The sequence below is a fragment of the Didymosphaeria variabile genome, assembly GCF_027946475.1.
Source record: "Didymosphaeria variabile strain IMI 356815 chromosome Unknown scaffold_3, whole genome shotgun sequence".
In the NCBI taxonomy this organism is placed as follows: Eukaryota; Fungi; Ascomycota; class Dothideomycetes; order Pleosporales; family Didymosphaeriaceae; genus Didymosphaeria; species Didymosphaeria variabile.
Genome location: NW_026611622.1, coordinates 4127432 through 4141220, shown reverse-complemented (window position 1 = coordinate 4141220; position 13789 = coordinate 4127432). Strand labels below are relative to the sequence as shown.

Below are 13789 nucleotides of genomic sequence, written 5' to 3'. Positions count from 1 at the left end.
ACGCACGCATAGTATAATAGCGGCATTGGGCTTGGGCGTTTTGGCCTGGCTTTGGGCATGCAGCGCTTGTTGTTTATTTCATGAGCGGCTTTAGATTGGGCGGAAACGCCTGGGGGAATAATGATATGAACATGTTTACTGCACATTCAATCCCTGATGTTCTTCACCAAGTGAATGTATCGAACAGACTTTCACTTATCCAGCATGGCCCACAGGCCTCTTCGCCCATTTGCAAGTTCGTTGATATGGTCCCTTGACGGACTACCGCACTGTAGACCGGCACAGCACAGCACTCACCTCCAGAGTCAACCTTACACACCATGCCATCCAACGAGAACCCGGCCACGGCTTCCCCATCCCCAATCGAACCCCCCACAAGACGCACCTCCTTCACTATGAGCCATTCACAGCATCCCTTCATCATCTCATCGACCCACTCGCTCTCAGACCAATCCACATCGTCCATAGAATCGCAACCCCAAAGCTATCGCGACGAACGCGAGGAGTTCGAGATGGAGGAGATGGAGGAGATGGAGGAGATGGAGGAGATGGAGGAGATGGAGGAGATGGAGGAGATGGAGGAGATGGAGGAGATGGAGGAGATGGAGGAGATGGAGGAGATGGAGGAGATGGAGGAGATGGAGGAGATGGAGGAGATGGAGGAGATGGAGGAGATGGAGGAGATGGAGGAGATGGAGGAGATGGAGGAGATGGAGGAGATGGAGGAGATGGAGGAGATGGAGGAGATGGAGGAGATGGAGGAGATGGAGGAGATGGAGGAGATGGAGGAGATGGAGGAGATGGAGGAGATGGAGGAGATGGAGGAGATGGAGGAGATGGAGGAGATGGAGGAGATGGAGGAGATGGAGGAGATGGAGGAGATGGAGGAGATGGAGGAGATGGAGGAGATGGAGGAGATGGAGGAGATGGAGGAGATGGAGGAGATGGAGGAGATGGAGGAGATGGAGGAGATGGAGGAGATGGAGGAGATGGAGGAGATGGAGGAGATAGGGGGAGACTGGAGGGGCAGTGAGGGAATTGAGGGAAATTGTACTTCGAAACGATTTCCTCAATGGGAGCAATATGTGGGCTGAAAGTCGTGATCGGCGAAAGACAAAGAAGCCAGGTTTCGAGCGTCACAGAACTGATACATCCCACGAGATAAGGGATTTCAACTTCAGGAGAATTATGGATCAGAATATGCAATAGGAGAACTGTTGCGCAGTGTCTTAATCCGAAACTGTTGCGTGGGGGTATTGACGAAGTCGTTCACGAAACAACTCGAGAGCCTGTTGCAGATAGGGCTGCAGTCTACTGGGCCTTTGAATGCAGCTCGGATCGGACAGTAATCCGCGCGACATTTCGACGGACATACACGTTTCAAGCATTCGGCCAATAAGCGCAAGTTTGTGCCTTCGGCATTACATGAAACATGGAGGATCACGGGGCGTATGTAAGCACATCGGATACCTTCCCAACAAGGACATATTTCCTTAGCAAAATTCGGTCGAGGCCGAAATCAGCATCTTCAATCGACCAGACCGCTTCGTTCACGTTTGAAAAGAGTTCACTCTCGTACACGCACGTTGCGAAAGATTGTCGTACAGCTTTCAAACGTCGAGAGCGCAACTATATATTTTCTGGACCTTCTTTTCGTTGCTATGTCTACTTCATTTCATGTTCTAGCTCACCATAATGGACTGCAATGCATATACTAAATTTCAACATGTCGTGAGCGCTGCAAAGAATCACGGTCTGAATGCCACCGACTACATTGCCAATTGCGAAGATGCATGCGTAGTCATTTTCGGCTCGGGGAACCCAGTCAGTGATATTAATTGTTACCCCAAATGCTCTTGACTATATGCCTAACGCTACTGTAGGACGTATCTGGAATTGGAGCTATGGTCGCATTCTGCGTCCAAGCAGCCGCAGTCATAACGTCTGGCCCGCTCCTTCCTATCGTGCTTTTCGCACGTTACCGCCGCTGGCTGAATCCAGGGATCCAAAACGTTGATAATGACACCTCGCATGGTCATGACGAAACAGTATGCATGTGTGCAAAATGTCGAGCGCGCCTTGACAGAACCTTTGAATTAGTTCTCCACGCCTTTTCGAAAGGAACTTCCAGCGCTCACCTTGTGTTTGCGATATCGTTGACGGCGGCCACTATTATCCAAATCTTACAGACACCACCCGTCCTGGAGAAACCGTACTTGGAATGGCTTGTCAATGTACAAATACTACTGACGATGATTCTGAACGTATTCCATGAGAGATACTTCCACACTCGAGGCAAGGGAGCTTCTTGGCTTCACATCGGCTTGAGCATACAGGGCCCTCTGACGCTGATAGCTACCGTTCTGAGCACGCATTCTGCTTCGTCCATCACGAACGCAGCAGAGCTCTCCACAGCGTGTCATCGGCTTCGTGGTACAATCGATGTATTGAACGAGCAGAGTGGTCTTGCTCCTCTCAACTGGACGCTCTTGCCATCGCTGTTCAACTTCTGCGTAATAGTGCCCTTGGGGTTTTGGCGGTACAAACCGAGCGTAGGAACGAACCGGCTTTACGCGGTCTCAAGGACTTTGCGGGTAGAAGATACGAAGCTACAAAGGCTGAGACTGGTCGTCCATCATAGTCTTACTATTCTGGTTCCTTCATGTCTACTGGCTGCACATTATGCTGCACTGTTTTGTCAACGCCGCAATATACAGAGGATGGCTGGTGACGATTTCGACGACAACACCTGGGGTGTTGGGCAGACGATGGCGCTTATACCATGGGCATGGCTTATTGCTCAGCTTTCTTATGATGCGTGGAGTAGGTGTGCACTGCCGATGAATGAGTCTGGAGCTCACCGTTCACAGAGATTCGTTATGTTTTCTCCACTGGCTCTAGACCAGGAGACCGGCAACAGGACGTTGAGAGTGGCAGCGGTGTCGAAATGCAGGATCCGTGCTCCCCACTAAAGAGACTATTTGATGAGATGCGTGCTGTTGGCAGCGACGGGTCCAGCCAGACAGTTGTAAGGCCAGGTTCAAGCACAGTCCGCGAATATCTTCGAGACCGACAGGTCATTCGATCGCCATCAACGCAGCTGCAGTTAAAACGGCATCTCGATCCTTTGGGAGACCTCAGCGTGGAGCAACACGCTAAATGGAGGCGACATCAAAGATCGTCCTCAGCATAGAGCGACACAGTACATACTCTTCAGGACCAGTCACCATGTTCATACTTCTCTACAGAAGACCGTCGCGTTTACCTCGGCCATGATATCTGTCTGTAGCCTTTTCACCTCTTGCTCCATCATCGAACAGGGTATATATGATCAAAAGCCAAAGCAACTCTCAGGATTTGGGCATCAAAAACACGGCCAAATGGCCATAAGTTCTTTATCTTGATCTTAGGTTGTTGGCTGCGTGCGTAAGAGTGATTCCTGGAGGCAGAAAAAGCGACAGGCTTACTTGCATATGAAAACTAGGATGGCAGCGAAGCCGCATGGTCGTCTGTATGCCTCGCTTAAGCACGCGACCAGCGCGGAAGTTGCCCGCTATGGTCACACCCGGGACTTCTTTCCCAAAGCGATCTGAAATCCCGCTTCCGCTACATTCATGCATCGTTCGCGCAAGGCACCGTCAGACCGGACATGGAAACTGGTTCGTTAGACAGAAAGACGTTGCAACAACTCGCACAACATCTGTCGGTTTCCGTGACGCGAAACCCGCTGTCGTTTTCGCATCCCAACAAGGCAACTTGCTAGGCAACTCGCTTAGTGGACCAATCATCGCTGCGCACGAGCAATCACCGAGGGGTGGTCTGATCGGCAGCTTTTTGAGCGCTGCATACGCCGACCTGGACCCTCTGCTTGACAACTAGTACCCCACAGACGACCGGTTCCGCATTGCGGCGCTTTATATTCCCCTCGGTGGCCCCAATTGACTGCCTACCTACGTCAACACCGTCAAATCGACCGCAGTCTCGCACACAGAACGCTCGTCACTATGTCGGGCCTGTTCGCACCCCAGTATGTCCAGGGCGTGTATATCCCCTCCGCCCTGCTCATCGTAGGAACCGCAATCGTCAAGAAGGAGTGGTTGCCTTTCGCTGCAGCTTTGGCTCTGATGCTAGGAGGATGGAAGGTGTACAGCAACGGTGAGAAGAAATAACCCTGTGGATATTCGAACTCTCGTACTGACTCTGGATAGCTCCCCGCAAGGTGCTGAAGCCCACTGAGTTCCAGGAATTCCCGCTCAAGGAGAAGACGATTCTCTCGCACAACACCGCAATGTACGCAACATACCCACGGTCGCTCAATACCATCGTGTGCTAATGCTTCACAGCTACCGCCTTGCGCTGCCCCGCCCTACCGACATCCTTGGTCTGCCCATCGGCCAGCATATCTCCCTCGCCGCTACCATCGATGGCAAGGAAGTCGTCCGTTCCTACACCCCCATCTCTTCCGACGAAGACCACGGCTACATCGATCTCCTCATCAAGTCCTACCCTACGGGCAATATCTCCAAGCACGTCGCTTCATTGGCCGTCGGCCAGACTATCAAGGTCCGAGGTCCCAAGGGCGCCATGGTCTACACACCCAACCTCGTCAGACACTTCGGTATGATCGCAGGCGGCACCGGCATCACGCCCATGCTGCAGATCATCAAGGCAATTTTGCGCGGCCGCGCAGCAGGCGACAAGACCGAGGTCGATCTCATCTTCGCAAACGTCAACCCCGAGGATATCCTGCTGAAGGAAGACATTGATGCGATTGCCGCAAAGGACCCCAAGTTCAGAGTACACTATGTGCTGAACAACCCGCCTGAGAAGTGGGATGGCGGCGTGGGCTTCGTCACCGCCGACATGATCAAGGCCAAGCTCCCTGCTCCGGCTTCGGATGTCAAGATCCTCATGTGTGGACCCCCACCTATGATCTCTGCGCTCAAGAAGGCTACCGAGGGCTTGGGATACCAGAAGGCAAGACCTGTCAGCAAGCTCGAGGACCAGGTCTTCTGCTTCTAAACGCTGCATCACAAGTCAACGATCCTGGGCTTGGGTCATATAGTGCAGTAGCGCACATTTTAGCGCGGGGCAGAACTCGGGCGATTGCTCGCTTCAGCGGCCCGATGATTTAGGTGTTCGACCAAATGCTAGACTAACTGGAGGGCAATCTATGGCGAACGAGGTATACCCACTTTTGGCTTGTTCATATCCTGGTGGGATACCATCTGATTGGGTATACATGTCACAATAGAGATCACACTTCAATGTACATAATGTTTGTACTGCTGTGCAGACACTCCCAAAACACCCCTGATATTACGACAGTATCTCTAAACGTTCATGCAGCTTCTTTGGCTTACGTTCGCATTGATCTCTTATCCCTTGCATACTTTCAGGGCTGAGCAGGTAGACTCTGAACGCGTGCAAGATAATAGTCAGCACAGAGCGGGTGATGGAAAAGGCGAGAAGTATCATGGGCTTGCAGACGAAGTAACCAGAGATGAAGCACGCAAGGAGCTGCCACGTGGGTAAAGAGGCTCATGTATATCATCACGCTCATTTGGTGAGAAACCGAACGTCGACGCCAGTGCAAGGGCAAGACGATGGATCTGCATGGCCGATAGGTAGCTCTAGGGTAATGTGCCTTCTCAACGTTACACACCATCACTGCTAACTCCTCGATATCCATATGTTAAGCAGCAAGCCTCAACACCCATGCGCTGTTAGTGTTCTTTGGACATGGCTGAACAACAATCTTGTTCTGCTCCTCCTGGTCACCGTCGCCCGCCGTCTTCCCTTCGCCGCTGTCTAGCAGTACTGATAATAGCCTGTAGGGTAATCACTCTACCCTGTCTTCTCGCGCGGCCAGTCCGTCTTCGTCTAGTGGATGTAGAGACTACATCGGAATTGTCGGTCGGATGCGCTGCAGTTGGCCCTTGAGCAGTGCCTGTATATGTGTCGCCGGCATTATGAGCGGGCATACCTGTATCCCCATGCCCGGGCGCCGCGAAGGTAACGCCTGCATGTGTTCCGGTGGTGGCATATTGATGTCCCCCAGAAGTGCCATATGCCAAAGTACCGGTGGTGGCATATTGCTGTCCTCCAGAAGTGCCGTATACAGAAGCACCAGTACCGTGAGTGAACCCAGGGCCTGCCGTTTGCGCTACGTTATAGCTGGCTGTTGGATTGCTTCTGGGCCATACGCTAACGACTTCATACCAGTCCTCCACGAGAGCGTGGATCAGTTCGTCGTCGTTTCTTCGCGTTTCATGGGCTCTGGATTTTCCTTTGCCATGATATGGCTGGGCGCGTGCATCGAAAACACCCCTGCGTGAAGAGATCCGAACGAAAGGATAGGGTTTGCACGAGTGAAAGATTGCTGCTGTTGAAATCTTTCGGAAGAAGCTTCAGTTCTCTGATGATGTTGATGTCTGGCGTTGTGGCTGGGCCCTGCATGTGTATTGTTGATGCGTGGGGTTTCTTCCGGCATTTGTCGATGGTATTCATGATCCCGTCTGTGGCTGGGGCCCGCATGTGCATTGTAAATGCGTGGCATTTCTTGTGGCCTTTCTCGCCCGTGGCTGGGGCCAGCATATGCATTGTAAATGCGTGGCATTTCTTCCGGCATTTCTCGATGGTGTTCATGATCCCGCCCGTGGCGTCGTGGCGGACGAACATGCCGAGCCCCTGAAGTGTGCCTAATCATATACCTTTCATCCTCGAAGTCCGATTCCGCGCGGTCTGCACCTCCTCGCAAATGGGGCACCTGGGGACCCTTCAAACTCTCCCAATCAACATGCGGCTTCAATTCCGTCTTGAGAATGACTAGCATAGAAACGATTTCCCTCTGATATCGGTCAATGCGGTGCATTTGCGGCCGGATACTGGCCAGTTTCCACTCAAGGACAGGTTGCTCCTTTTGTAATTCCTGATTTTCTTGAGCAAGAAGGTCCAATATGGCGCTTTGCCTTTGTGGTCCCAACCTCTCGTATGTACTATGTAATGTTTGATTCTTCTTGCCGTCCTCGACCATCAGGCCTACGACTTGGAGGTACAATTGTTCGCTCGAAAAGGCTAATGGCGTGACACCTGGTTTCAACCAAGATCGAATCTTTGCATCACTTTTCTTTGCATGTGGGGACCCGTTCTGGATAAGCCAGCCGGCGTAGCGAGGATTGAAAGCTGCGGGTGCCGGCACTAGGCCTATTTTCGAAGCATTTGAAGCACCGAGTGCAGGAGAGTGCAAAGTTTTCGGCTCTGTGCCATTTCGAAGCAAGTCCAACTCCGAAAGTATGCGTCTGAGCTCACTGAGCATATCACTAATCACGTCGCTCCAAGTAAGGTCTGGCCTATGCGAGCAAGTAAGTTCTCTTTATGTGCGCGCCATCATCCAGATTACTACTGACTTTTGATTCGAGAACGACAGAGAGAATATCGACAGCCGGATTTGTAGATTCACTTTATGGTCTTGTATGCCGAGTTCCACGGTTGCAATCTTCGTTTCGAGCAGGACAAGGCTCTCTTGTGCCAACTCGACTTTCTCTCTCACTTTCCCCTCAACCCGTTTTGGAGCGGGAACGCCTTCCATGAAATCCGACATTTGCTTTCCGACACCTCCAAGCCATGTCTCACAGCTCTGTATTTCAGCGTAGAGATCATTAGCTGCATCGGGGACCTTCGAAAATCCTTCTTTGGGTTCTGATGAGAGCTGCTCGAACAGGATCTCGATCCCATGCAAAATTGACGATGTAGCTCGGATTCGATCAGCTATGTCCCTCATGCGTACGTCGGCACCTTTAATTCTTGCAGCGTAGCCAACCATATGGTCAGCCAAATTTACTGCAATATGGACCGTCTTATGCAGCTGCCCTGCTTCTGCGTCAAAATCTTTCCAGTGGTTGAACCCACAACAACACGTACCTATGATTTGGTTCTTTCCACCGCTAAGACTAATACTGCCTGCTACCACGCCTTCAACTTTACCATCGATCTTGACCTGAGTAGCTCCTTCGGGCGGATCATGAGGATCTGGATTTTTGCTTTGACCCATTGGCACATTAGAAACGTCTCATCCAGTCGCAGTCAATCATCTGTCACTTATCAAGACTAATATCCAAGACGAGGCTCGATTCATTGCCACGTATTTGGACCTATAGAAGGTGAGCACATTGGCTTGAAGCCTAACTTTGCGGCCACACCAGACCCAACTCTCACTCCAGTGGTGGTACTGATCAGATACAGGTCACAACACAAGGAAACAAGAGTCTTGACTCCCATAATGCATAGACTAGTTGGCAAACCGGTAAGGGCCGGGCTCCCTCGTATTGCCGCAACCATTCACTCAGCTTCCACTAACCTGAACCTCTGTGGGAAAGCTGATTCCAGCTTCATCCATTCAAGCAAAGTACTAAAAAGGATAGGCTGAATCCATTTCTAGGCATGATGTCCCATGGCTTCAGCGGCAAATCAAGCTCTCCTCAAATGCCTGAGTTGCTCCTATTCAGCTGGACGGAAGTTAAGGCGGCTCCGTTGGAGAGCACATCCCATTCGAACGCATTGATTATCAATATGCTGACTGCGTTACAAATCGATGCATCGAACATCACATCCGGTCATGTTAAGCGACCCACCAGGCTGATACGGACTCTTGTATGTTGAACCCCTGCGGAAGGCTGAAGGCTTGGCGCCTCCAAAATGCAACCTCAGGTAGGCTGTGGATTGTTTCCTACATATGGTTCCAATCAACTTGCCGAGGGTAGGCAGTTGCCTTGTTAAGCAAATGGGTTGTCGACCGGTGGTCCAACCTCCGGCGAGTCGAAGACGAACCTTGCCATACATATACAAATGCCTCTCGCTCTCAGCCTGGCAGTCCACTAACCACTAAGATCTCTAGCACGAGTCGCAACCTCGTCCAGAGTAAACCATGTCTGAAGAGTACGGGCTTGGTGAGCCTCTCGCGAACCCGCCGAACGCGAACGTTGAGTATGTATAGCCCTACCACGTACAGAGATGGGCATTTCCCTATATGCGGCTGACAGCCAAGTAGCATCGTCTTTGTACATGGTCTAGGCGGTAGTAGGAGGGGTACATGGACCAGTAAAGAAACACCAGAAATCCCCAAGACGACGTTCTGGCCAGAGGAGCTCCTGCCCAAAGCTTGTCCCACCGCACGTATCCTCTCATTCGGATACAACTCGAAATTTGCGAGTTTCTTCCCGGTCTTCCGCTCGAAAGACCCAGTGTCGAAGGAAACCACCATCGACAATTATTCTTCCAGCTTGTTAACAGACCTCTTCAACCTCCGGGAGAAAACGAGCACCCCGAAAGACCGGCCCGTTATCTTCGTCGCGCATAGCCTTGGAGGTCTCGTAGTAGCCAACGCCGTGGCCGGTGATAAAGGCGTCAACAAAGAGGGGAAGTCAATCTCCGACCACACCTTCGGCATCCTGTTCCTCGGCACACCGTTCGAGGGCTCCAAGAAAGCAGAGTGGGGGAGCTTCGGTGAACGCCTCAAGAAGATGACCGGCATCAAGACGGAAGACCTGAAGGACCTGAAGGAGCGCTCGGCGAAACTGCAGAGCATCAATGCGGCGCTTCAGACGTACGTGAAGGACCGAGACCGTGGAACACCGCTGTACACTGTCTGCTACTTTGAGGAGTTTCCAACGTATGTCGACAAGGTGGATATTGGCCATATTGTTACAAAGGATTCAGCGACCTTTCAGAATGCGGATCTTGTACTGCCTATTCCAGGGAACCATCACACTATGTGTAAGTTTGGGGCGACCTACGCTCCCGGGTACGATAGAGTGGAGGGGCAGCTGGTACAATGGATCAAGGCTCTCAAGTCAAAGAGTCCCGCGGATACAGACCAGAAGGTAATTTCTTTCCCAGAACGTCCTTCCGAGCTCCTGCTGACTTTTCCAAGGGGGGGATAATCATGACCATCAAAGACAATGTGATCGAAGGAGTGGTCGCGGCAAAGATCGAAGCACCACAGGGTTCGGGACACCTCGAGATCGCGGGACGAAAGGTAATTTGATCTTCCACTCTCAGGTCTGGCTTTCAATGCTAATTACGATGATTCACAGAATGGTAATGTGATGTTCTTCGGCAATCTGAATGCGGACGACATTGCAAAGGTATTGCCGGCAGCGACAATGGACAGGCCAAAGAAGCCTGATCCTCAAACCTAATGGAGGAACCCTTCTGTCTACCAATGAGCAGACGTCCATATAAGCCGCACTATAGCTATTTTGCAATACATGCCTCTCCTCAATTCTTCTCCAATTCCCCACAAATCAAGTAATCGCAATGTTACAGATAAGATACGGAAGTAGGTAGGTAAGGCGCAAAAAGAGCGTGGATTACTTAGTAGGTAGTCAAGGCGCTAAGGTTAGCAACTCAGTGTTGCGGAACCATTCCGCCATCCACAGCAATGACTTTATTCGTCACTTGGATAGTCAGTTTACAATCATGTGCACGTGCCGAATATCACTCACCATACGATGTATTGATCATCCAGAGCACTGTCTCCGCGACTTCATCCGGAGTACCTAGTCTTCCCACAGGAACCTCTGTGATGTCGTTAGCGCTACCTTTGCTCTGTGAAAGAGATACTCGCTCTTCGCTAGCTCCTCACTACTTCCAGGCAACATCTTCGTCTGCTCGATCAACGCGGGTGCTACTCCATTGACTGTGATCTGCAACAAAATAAGCTCGGTCATCCACCACCACTCCAACATGAGACATCACTTACCCCCTTCTTCGCGTACGTCATGGCAAGCCAATGGATTAGCCCATGCAATGCGCTTTTCGCACTCGCATAATGCGGTCCAATAATCCCGCCCGTAATCCCCGCCACGCTCGAAACAAACACAACCCTTCCCCATCCCTCGCCCTCCAAAGCGGGCATGCAGAGCTGTGTCAGAAGGTAGGAAGACCCGCAATTGATGCGCCAAGCGTCTTCGAAAGCGGACACAGACACCTCGTCGATAGATTTGACTTGAGTCTGAATAGTAGCGCCATGGTTGTTAATGAGGATATTCGGCGGGCCTAGCAGAGAGACGATGTGTTCATGAAGCTCTTTGACCTTGCCGCAACAAAACGTCAGCATTCCATCCACATTTGCAACATAACACCTTCACTGTACAGATGGATAAAAGGGAGATAATCCGTATCATACCTCTTCATAATTCCCTAGATCCGCACCGTAGCACACGAACTTGCTCCCAAATGCATGCATGTACTCCTCCTTGAACTCCTCCAACAGCGCCAACGCAGCGTCCTGGTCGGTGTTGTAATGGATTCCAATCGAGCAGCCCAGCACAGCGAGACGGCGGCATATCGCGGTGCCAATGCCGCCTGTTGCGCCTGTCACGAGGGCGATTTTGCCTTGAAGCGGAGCTTTAAGGTGGGTGGTGGGCATTGTGCGGGGGTGCGTAGGAGAGGAAGTGGAGGGTGGTGGAGGAATAGCGGAGGCGGATGCTTGGGAAGTCCTTCGTTGGTGCATTGTCGTGGTTATATCTGACGTCTTTGTGGTCTGCGGTTGCTGATTGTATGGAATGTTATTGGATTGGAGGAAGGTGTAGCCGGGGTAGCTTCCCCGCCTGAGTTTGCCCCGCGACTTCCGTACGTGGGGATGGGGACGAGCTTACTGCGTGGGCACCTGAGCTGACGCTTGAGGAATGTTGAAATAGCGGTGATTCCTTATTTACATTTTTATAACGAGTCCCGGAAGTTTCAATTGAGCATTGGAGCGTTGAAGATTCTAGCGTGCTAGTCGCAGCTCCTTCGGAGGAGTACAAGAGCGTTGAAGAGCGTGATATAGTACTGTCGACCAGAACTCCACAGTAAGCTCTTCAATTTCGAATACTGAGCGAATTCGTCAGCACACCCTGCTTAATGTGATTTACTACCTGAAGACTGACCGATTATCTCAGAACAAGCACATCACCATGGCTCATCTCACACGCGATGAGGTATTAGCATCTGGCGAGGTAGCCAAAGACTATCGAAAGGTACAACCTCTGCGAGGCACCAAAGAGCACCAATGAACTTATTACAGGCCTTCGAAGCTCGTCCCATGGACATCAAGGGCAATGACTTCTTCGAAGTTCGCGCCAGCCGTGCGGAACACCTCCAAAAACTTCGCTATCTGTATCCCATTCCCGGCCCTATCCCCAATGAAGTTACAGAGTCGATGCATGAAGTGCCCGCAAGAGATGGGTATTCTATCCGCGTCCGTGTGTACCAGCCTGTCAAAGGACCGCCAGAGGGAGGCAGCCCGCTTGTTATGATGTATCATGAAGGAGGCTGGAGTATGGGCGATCTCACGGATGAAGATCTAAATTGCAGGATGTTTGCTCGGGACCTGGGCTGTGTGTGCGTGAACGTGGAGTACAGGTATGGCTTCTCCACAGCGGACTTATGGTGCACGACTGATTCACAACGCAGACTCGCACCCGAACATCAGTTTCCCATCGGCGTCAACGACTGCTGGGATGCTTTGAAGTGGGCACTCGATAACTCCCCGTCTCTTAAGGCAACACCCACTCAAGGTGTCATTGTCGGTGGAGCTTCCGCGGGCGGCAACCTTGCCGCCGTCGTCGCCCTTCTGTCCCGTGACACTTCCCTCTCCCCTCCAATAACGGGGCAATACCTCTGCGTTCCCGCCGTGCTTCCTGAGTATAATGTCCCGGAGCATCTCGCCCCGCTCTACCGCTCGCGCTATGACTCCCGCTCGGATCCTGTCCTCAAAGACTTGCAGCCCGGCATGATAGAAGCAATTTACAAGCCTGAAGAGAAGTCACCGTTATGGGACCCTTTCAACCATCCGAATGAACACAAGGGTGTAGCGAAGGCCTACTTTCAGGTGTGCGGGCTGGATCCACTGAGGGACGAGGCGGTGTTGTACGATAGGAAGCTAAGGGAGGCTGGTGTGCTGACGAGATTTGATCTGTATGCTGGCTATGGTCATATGTTCTGGACTAATTATCCGGAGATGAAGAGGAGCATGGAGTTTGTAGAGGATACGTTGAATGGCGTGAGATGGTTGCTAGAAAAGTAGAACGATTGAGAATGGTATGTGTTCGACTCGATGATAAAGTCCGTCCGTTCGAGTATAGCAGACTACTCTAACTGGTGAACTCTTCTGTTTGGATCTAGTTCAACTGGCATGGCATGATCACCTCTTACTTCCGTAGGTTCCCTTGATCCTACCTCACACACCGGTGTCGAATTGGCAACCTCAGCCGCACTACCCACTTGTCTCCACCCTGTGTTTGGCGTATCGGTCGACGTCTTGGTCAGCTTCTTGTTTTTGTTGCGTCTCCGAATGAACAGTAATAAGGCCCCGACAAGCGCGACCAGAGCCGCAGCGACGCCAATACCAATGCCTGCGTATGCGCCTGCAGTCAAGTCTTTCTTCTCTCCATGCTTCGCACCCTGAGGACTGTTATCGATGCCATTTCCATTCGCACCCGAAGTCTCAGCAGCATTCCCGTTGGTAGACGAAGTCTCAGTTTCCTTCTCACTCAAGGTCGGTCGCGACGGCGCAGCGGCCGTAAGACCGGCCAGACGCGACGACGCTATCTTCGTCGTGGAAGCATCAATCTCTAAATCTCCGTCCTTGTACCGAACCTCTATTTGTTGCGCGAAAGCCTCGACGTTCGGTCCGAGTACCGTCTCAACGTAATTCGTTGTCGCACTTTCGTCTTGCGGGACGGTGATTGTGGGCATTGGCGTGGTAGTGTACAATCTGCGACACTTCATCGTGTTCCACGAT

At 51.7% G+C, this 13789-nt stretch overlaps 7 protein-coding genes across 7 annotated transcripts; 4 read left to right on the top strand and 3 right to left on the bottom strand.

Moving 5' to 3' along the window:
- Nucleotides 1-320: 320 nt before the first annotated feature.
- N0V89_004707 (uncharacterized protein) lies at nucleotides 321-1094 on the top strand (the record flags this gene model as incomplete). Its single annotated transcript, XM_056213489.1, has 1 exon — nucleotides 321-1094. One exon carries the CDS (start codon nucleotides 321-323, stop codon nucleotides 1092-1094), a length of 774 nt encoding a protein of 257 aa, XP_056073797.1.
- Nucleotides 1095-4004: 2910 nt separating this feature from the next.
- CBR1_1 (NADH-cytochrome b5 reductase) lies at nucleotides 4005-5022 on the top strand (the record flags this gene model as incomplete). The annotated part of the gene is made up of 3 exons (XM_056213488.1): nucleotides 4005-4155; nucleotides 4209-4290; nucleotides 4344-5022. 3 exons carry the CDS (start codon nucleotides 4005-4007, stop codon nucleotides 5020-5022), a joined length of 912 nt encoding a protein of 303 aa, XP_056073796.1.
- Nucleotides 5023-5899: 877 nt separating this feature from the next.
- N0V89_004705 (uncharacterized protein) lies at nucleotides 5900-8053 on the bottom strand (the record flags this gene model as incomplete). Its single annotated transcript, XM_056213487.1, has 5 exons — nucleotides 5900-6154; nucleotides 6370-6701; nucleotides 6751-7352; nucleotides 7410-7872; nucleotides 7924-8053. The coding sequence occupies 5 exons, from the start codon at nucleotides 8051-8053 to the stop codon at nucleotides 5900-5902; spliced, it is 1782 nt and encodes a 593-aa protein (XP_056073795.1).
- An 873-nt stretch (nucleotides 8054-8926) lies between these two features.
- On the top strand, nucleotides 8927-9941 carry N0V89_004704 (uncharacterized protein; the record flags this gene model as incomplete). The annotated part of the gene is made up of 2 exons (XM_056213486.1): nucleotides 8927-8985; nucleotides 9101-9941. The coding sequence occupies 2 exons, from the start codon at nucleotides 8927-8929 to the stop codon at nucleotides 9939-9941; spliced, it is 900 nt and encodes a 299-aa protein (XP_056073794.1).
- Nucleotides 9942-10407: 466 nt separating this feature from the next.
- On the bottom strand, nucleotides 10408-11431 carry N0V89_004703 (uncharacterized protein; the record flags this gene model as incomplete). Its single annotated transcript, XM_056213485.1, has 5 exons — nucleotides 10408-10457; nucleotides 10506-10580; nucleotides 10628-10706; nucleotides 10763-11095; nucleotides 11189-11431. The coding sequence occupies 5 exons, from the start codon at nucleotides 11429-11431 to the stop codon at nucleotides 10408-10410; spliced, it is 780 nt and encodes a 259-aa protein (XP_056073793.1).
- A 548-nt stretch (nucleotides 11432-11979) lies between these two features.
- Nucleotides 11980-13072, top strand: N0V89_004702 (uncharacterized protein; the record flags this gene model as incomplete). Its single annotated transcript, XM_056213484.1, has 2 exons — nucleotides 11980-11984; nucleotides 12040-13072. 2 exons carry the CDS (start codon nucleotides 11980-11982, stop codon nucleotides 13070-13072), a joined length of 1038 nt encoding a protein of 345 aa, XP_056073792.1.
- A 62-nt stretch (nucleotides 13073-13134) lies between these two features.
- On the bottom strand, nucleotides 13135-13743 carry N0V89_004701 (uncharacterized protein; the record flags this gene model as incomplete). Its single annotated transcript, XM_056213483.1, has 1 exon — nucleotides 13135-13743. One exon carries the CDS (start codon nucleotides 13741-13743, stop codon nucleotides 13135-13137), a length of 609 nt encoding a protein of 202 aa, XP_056073791.1.
- Nucleotides 13744-13789: the final 46 nt, after the last annotated feature.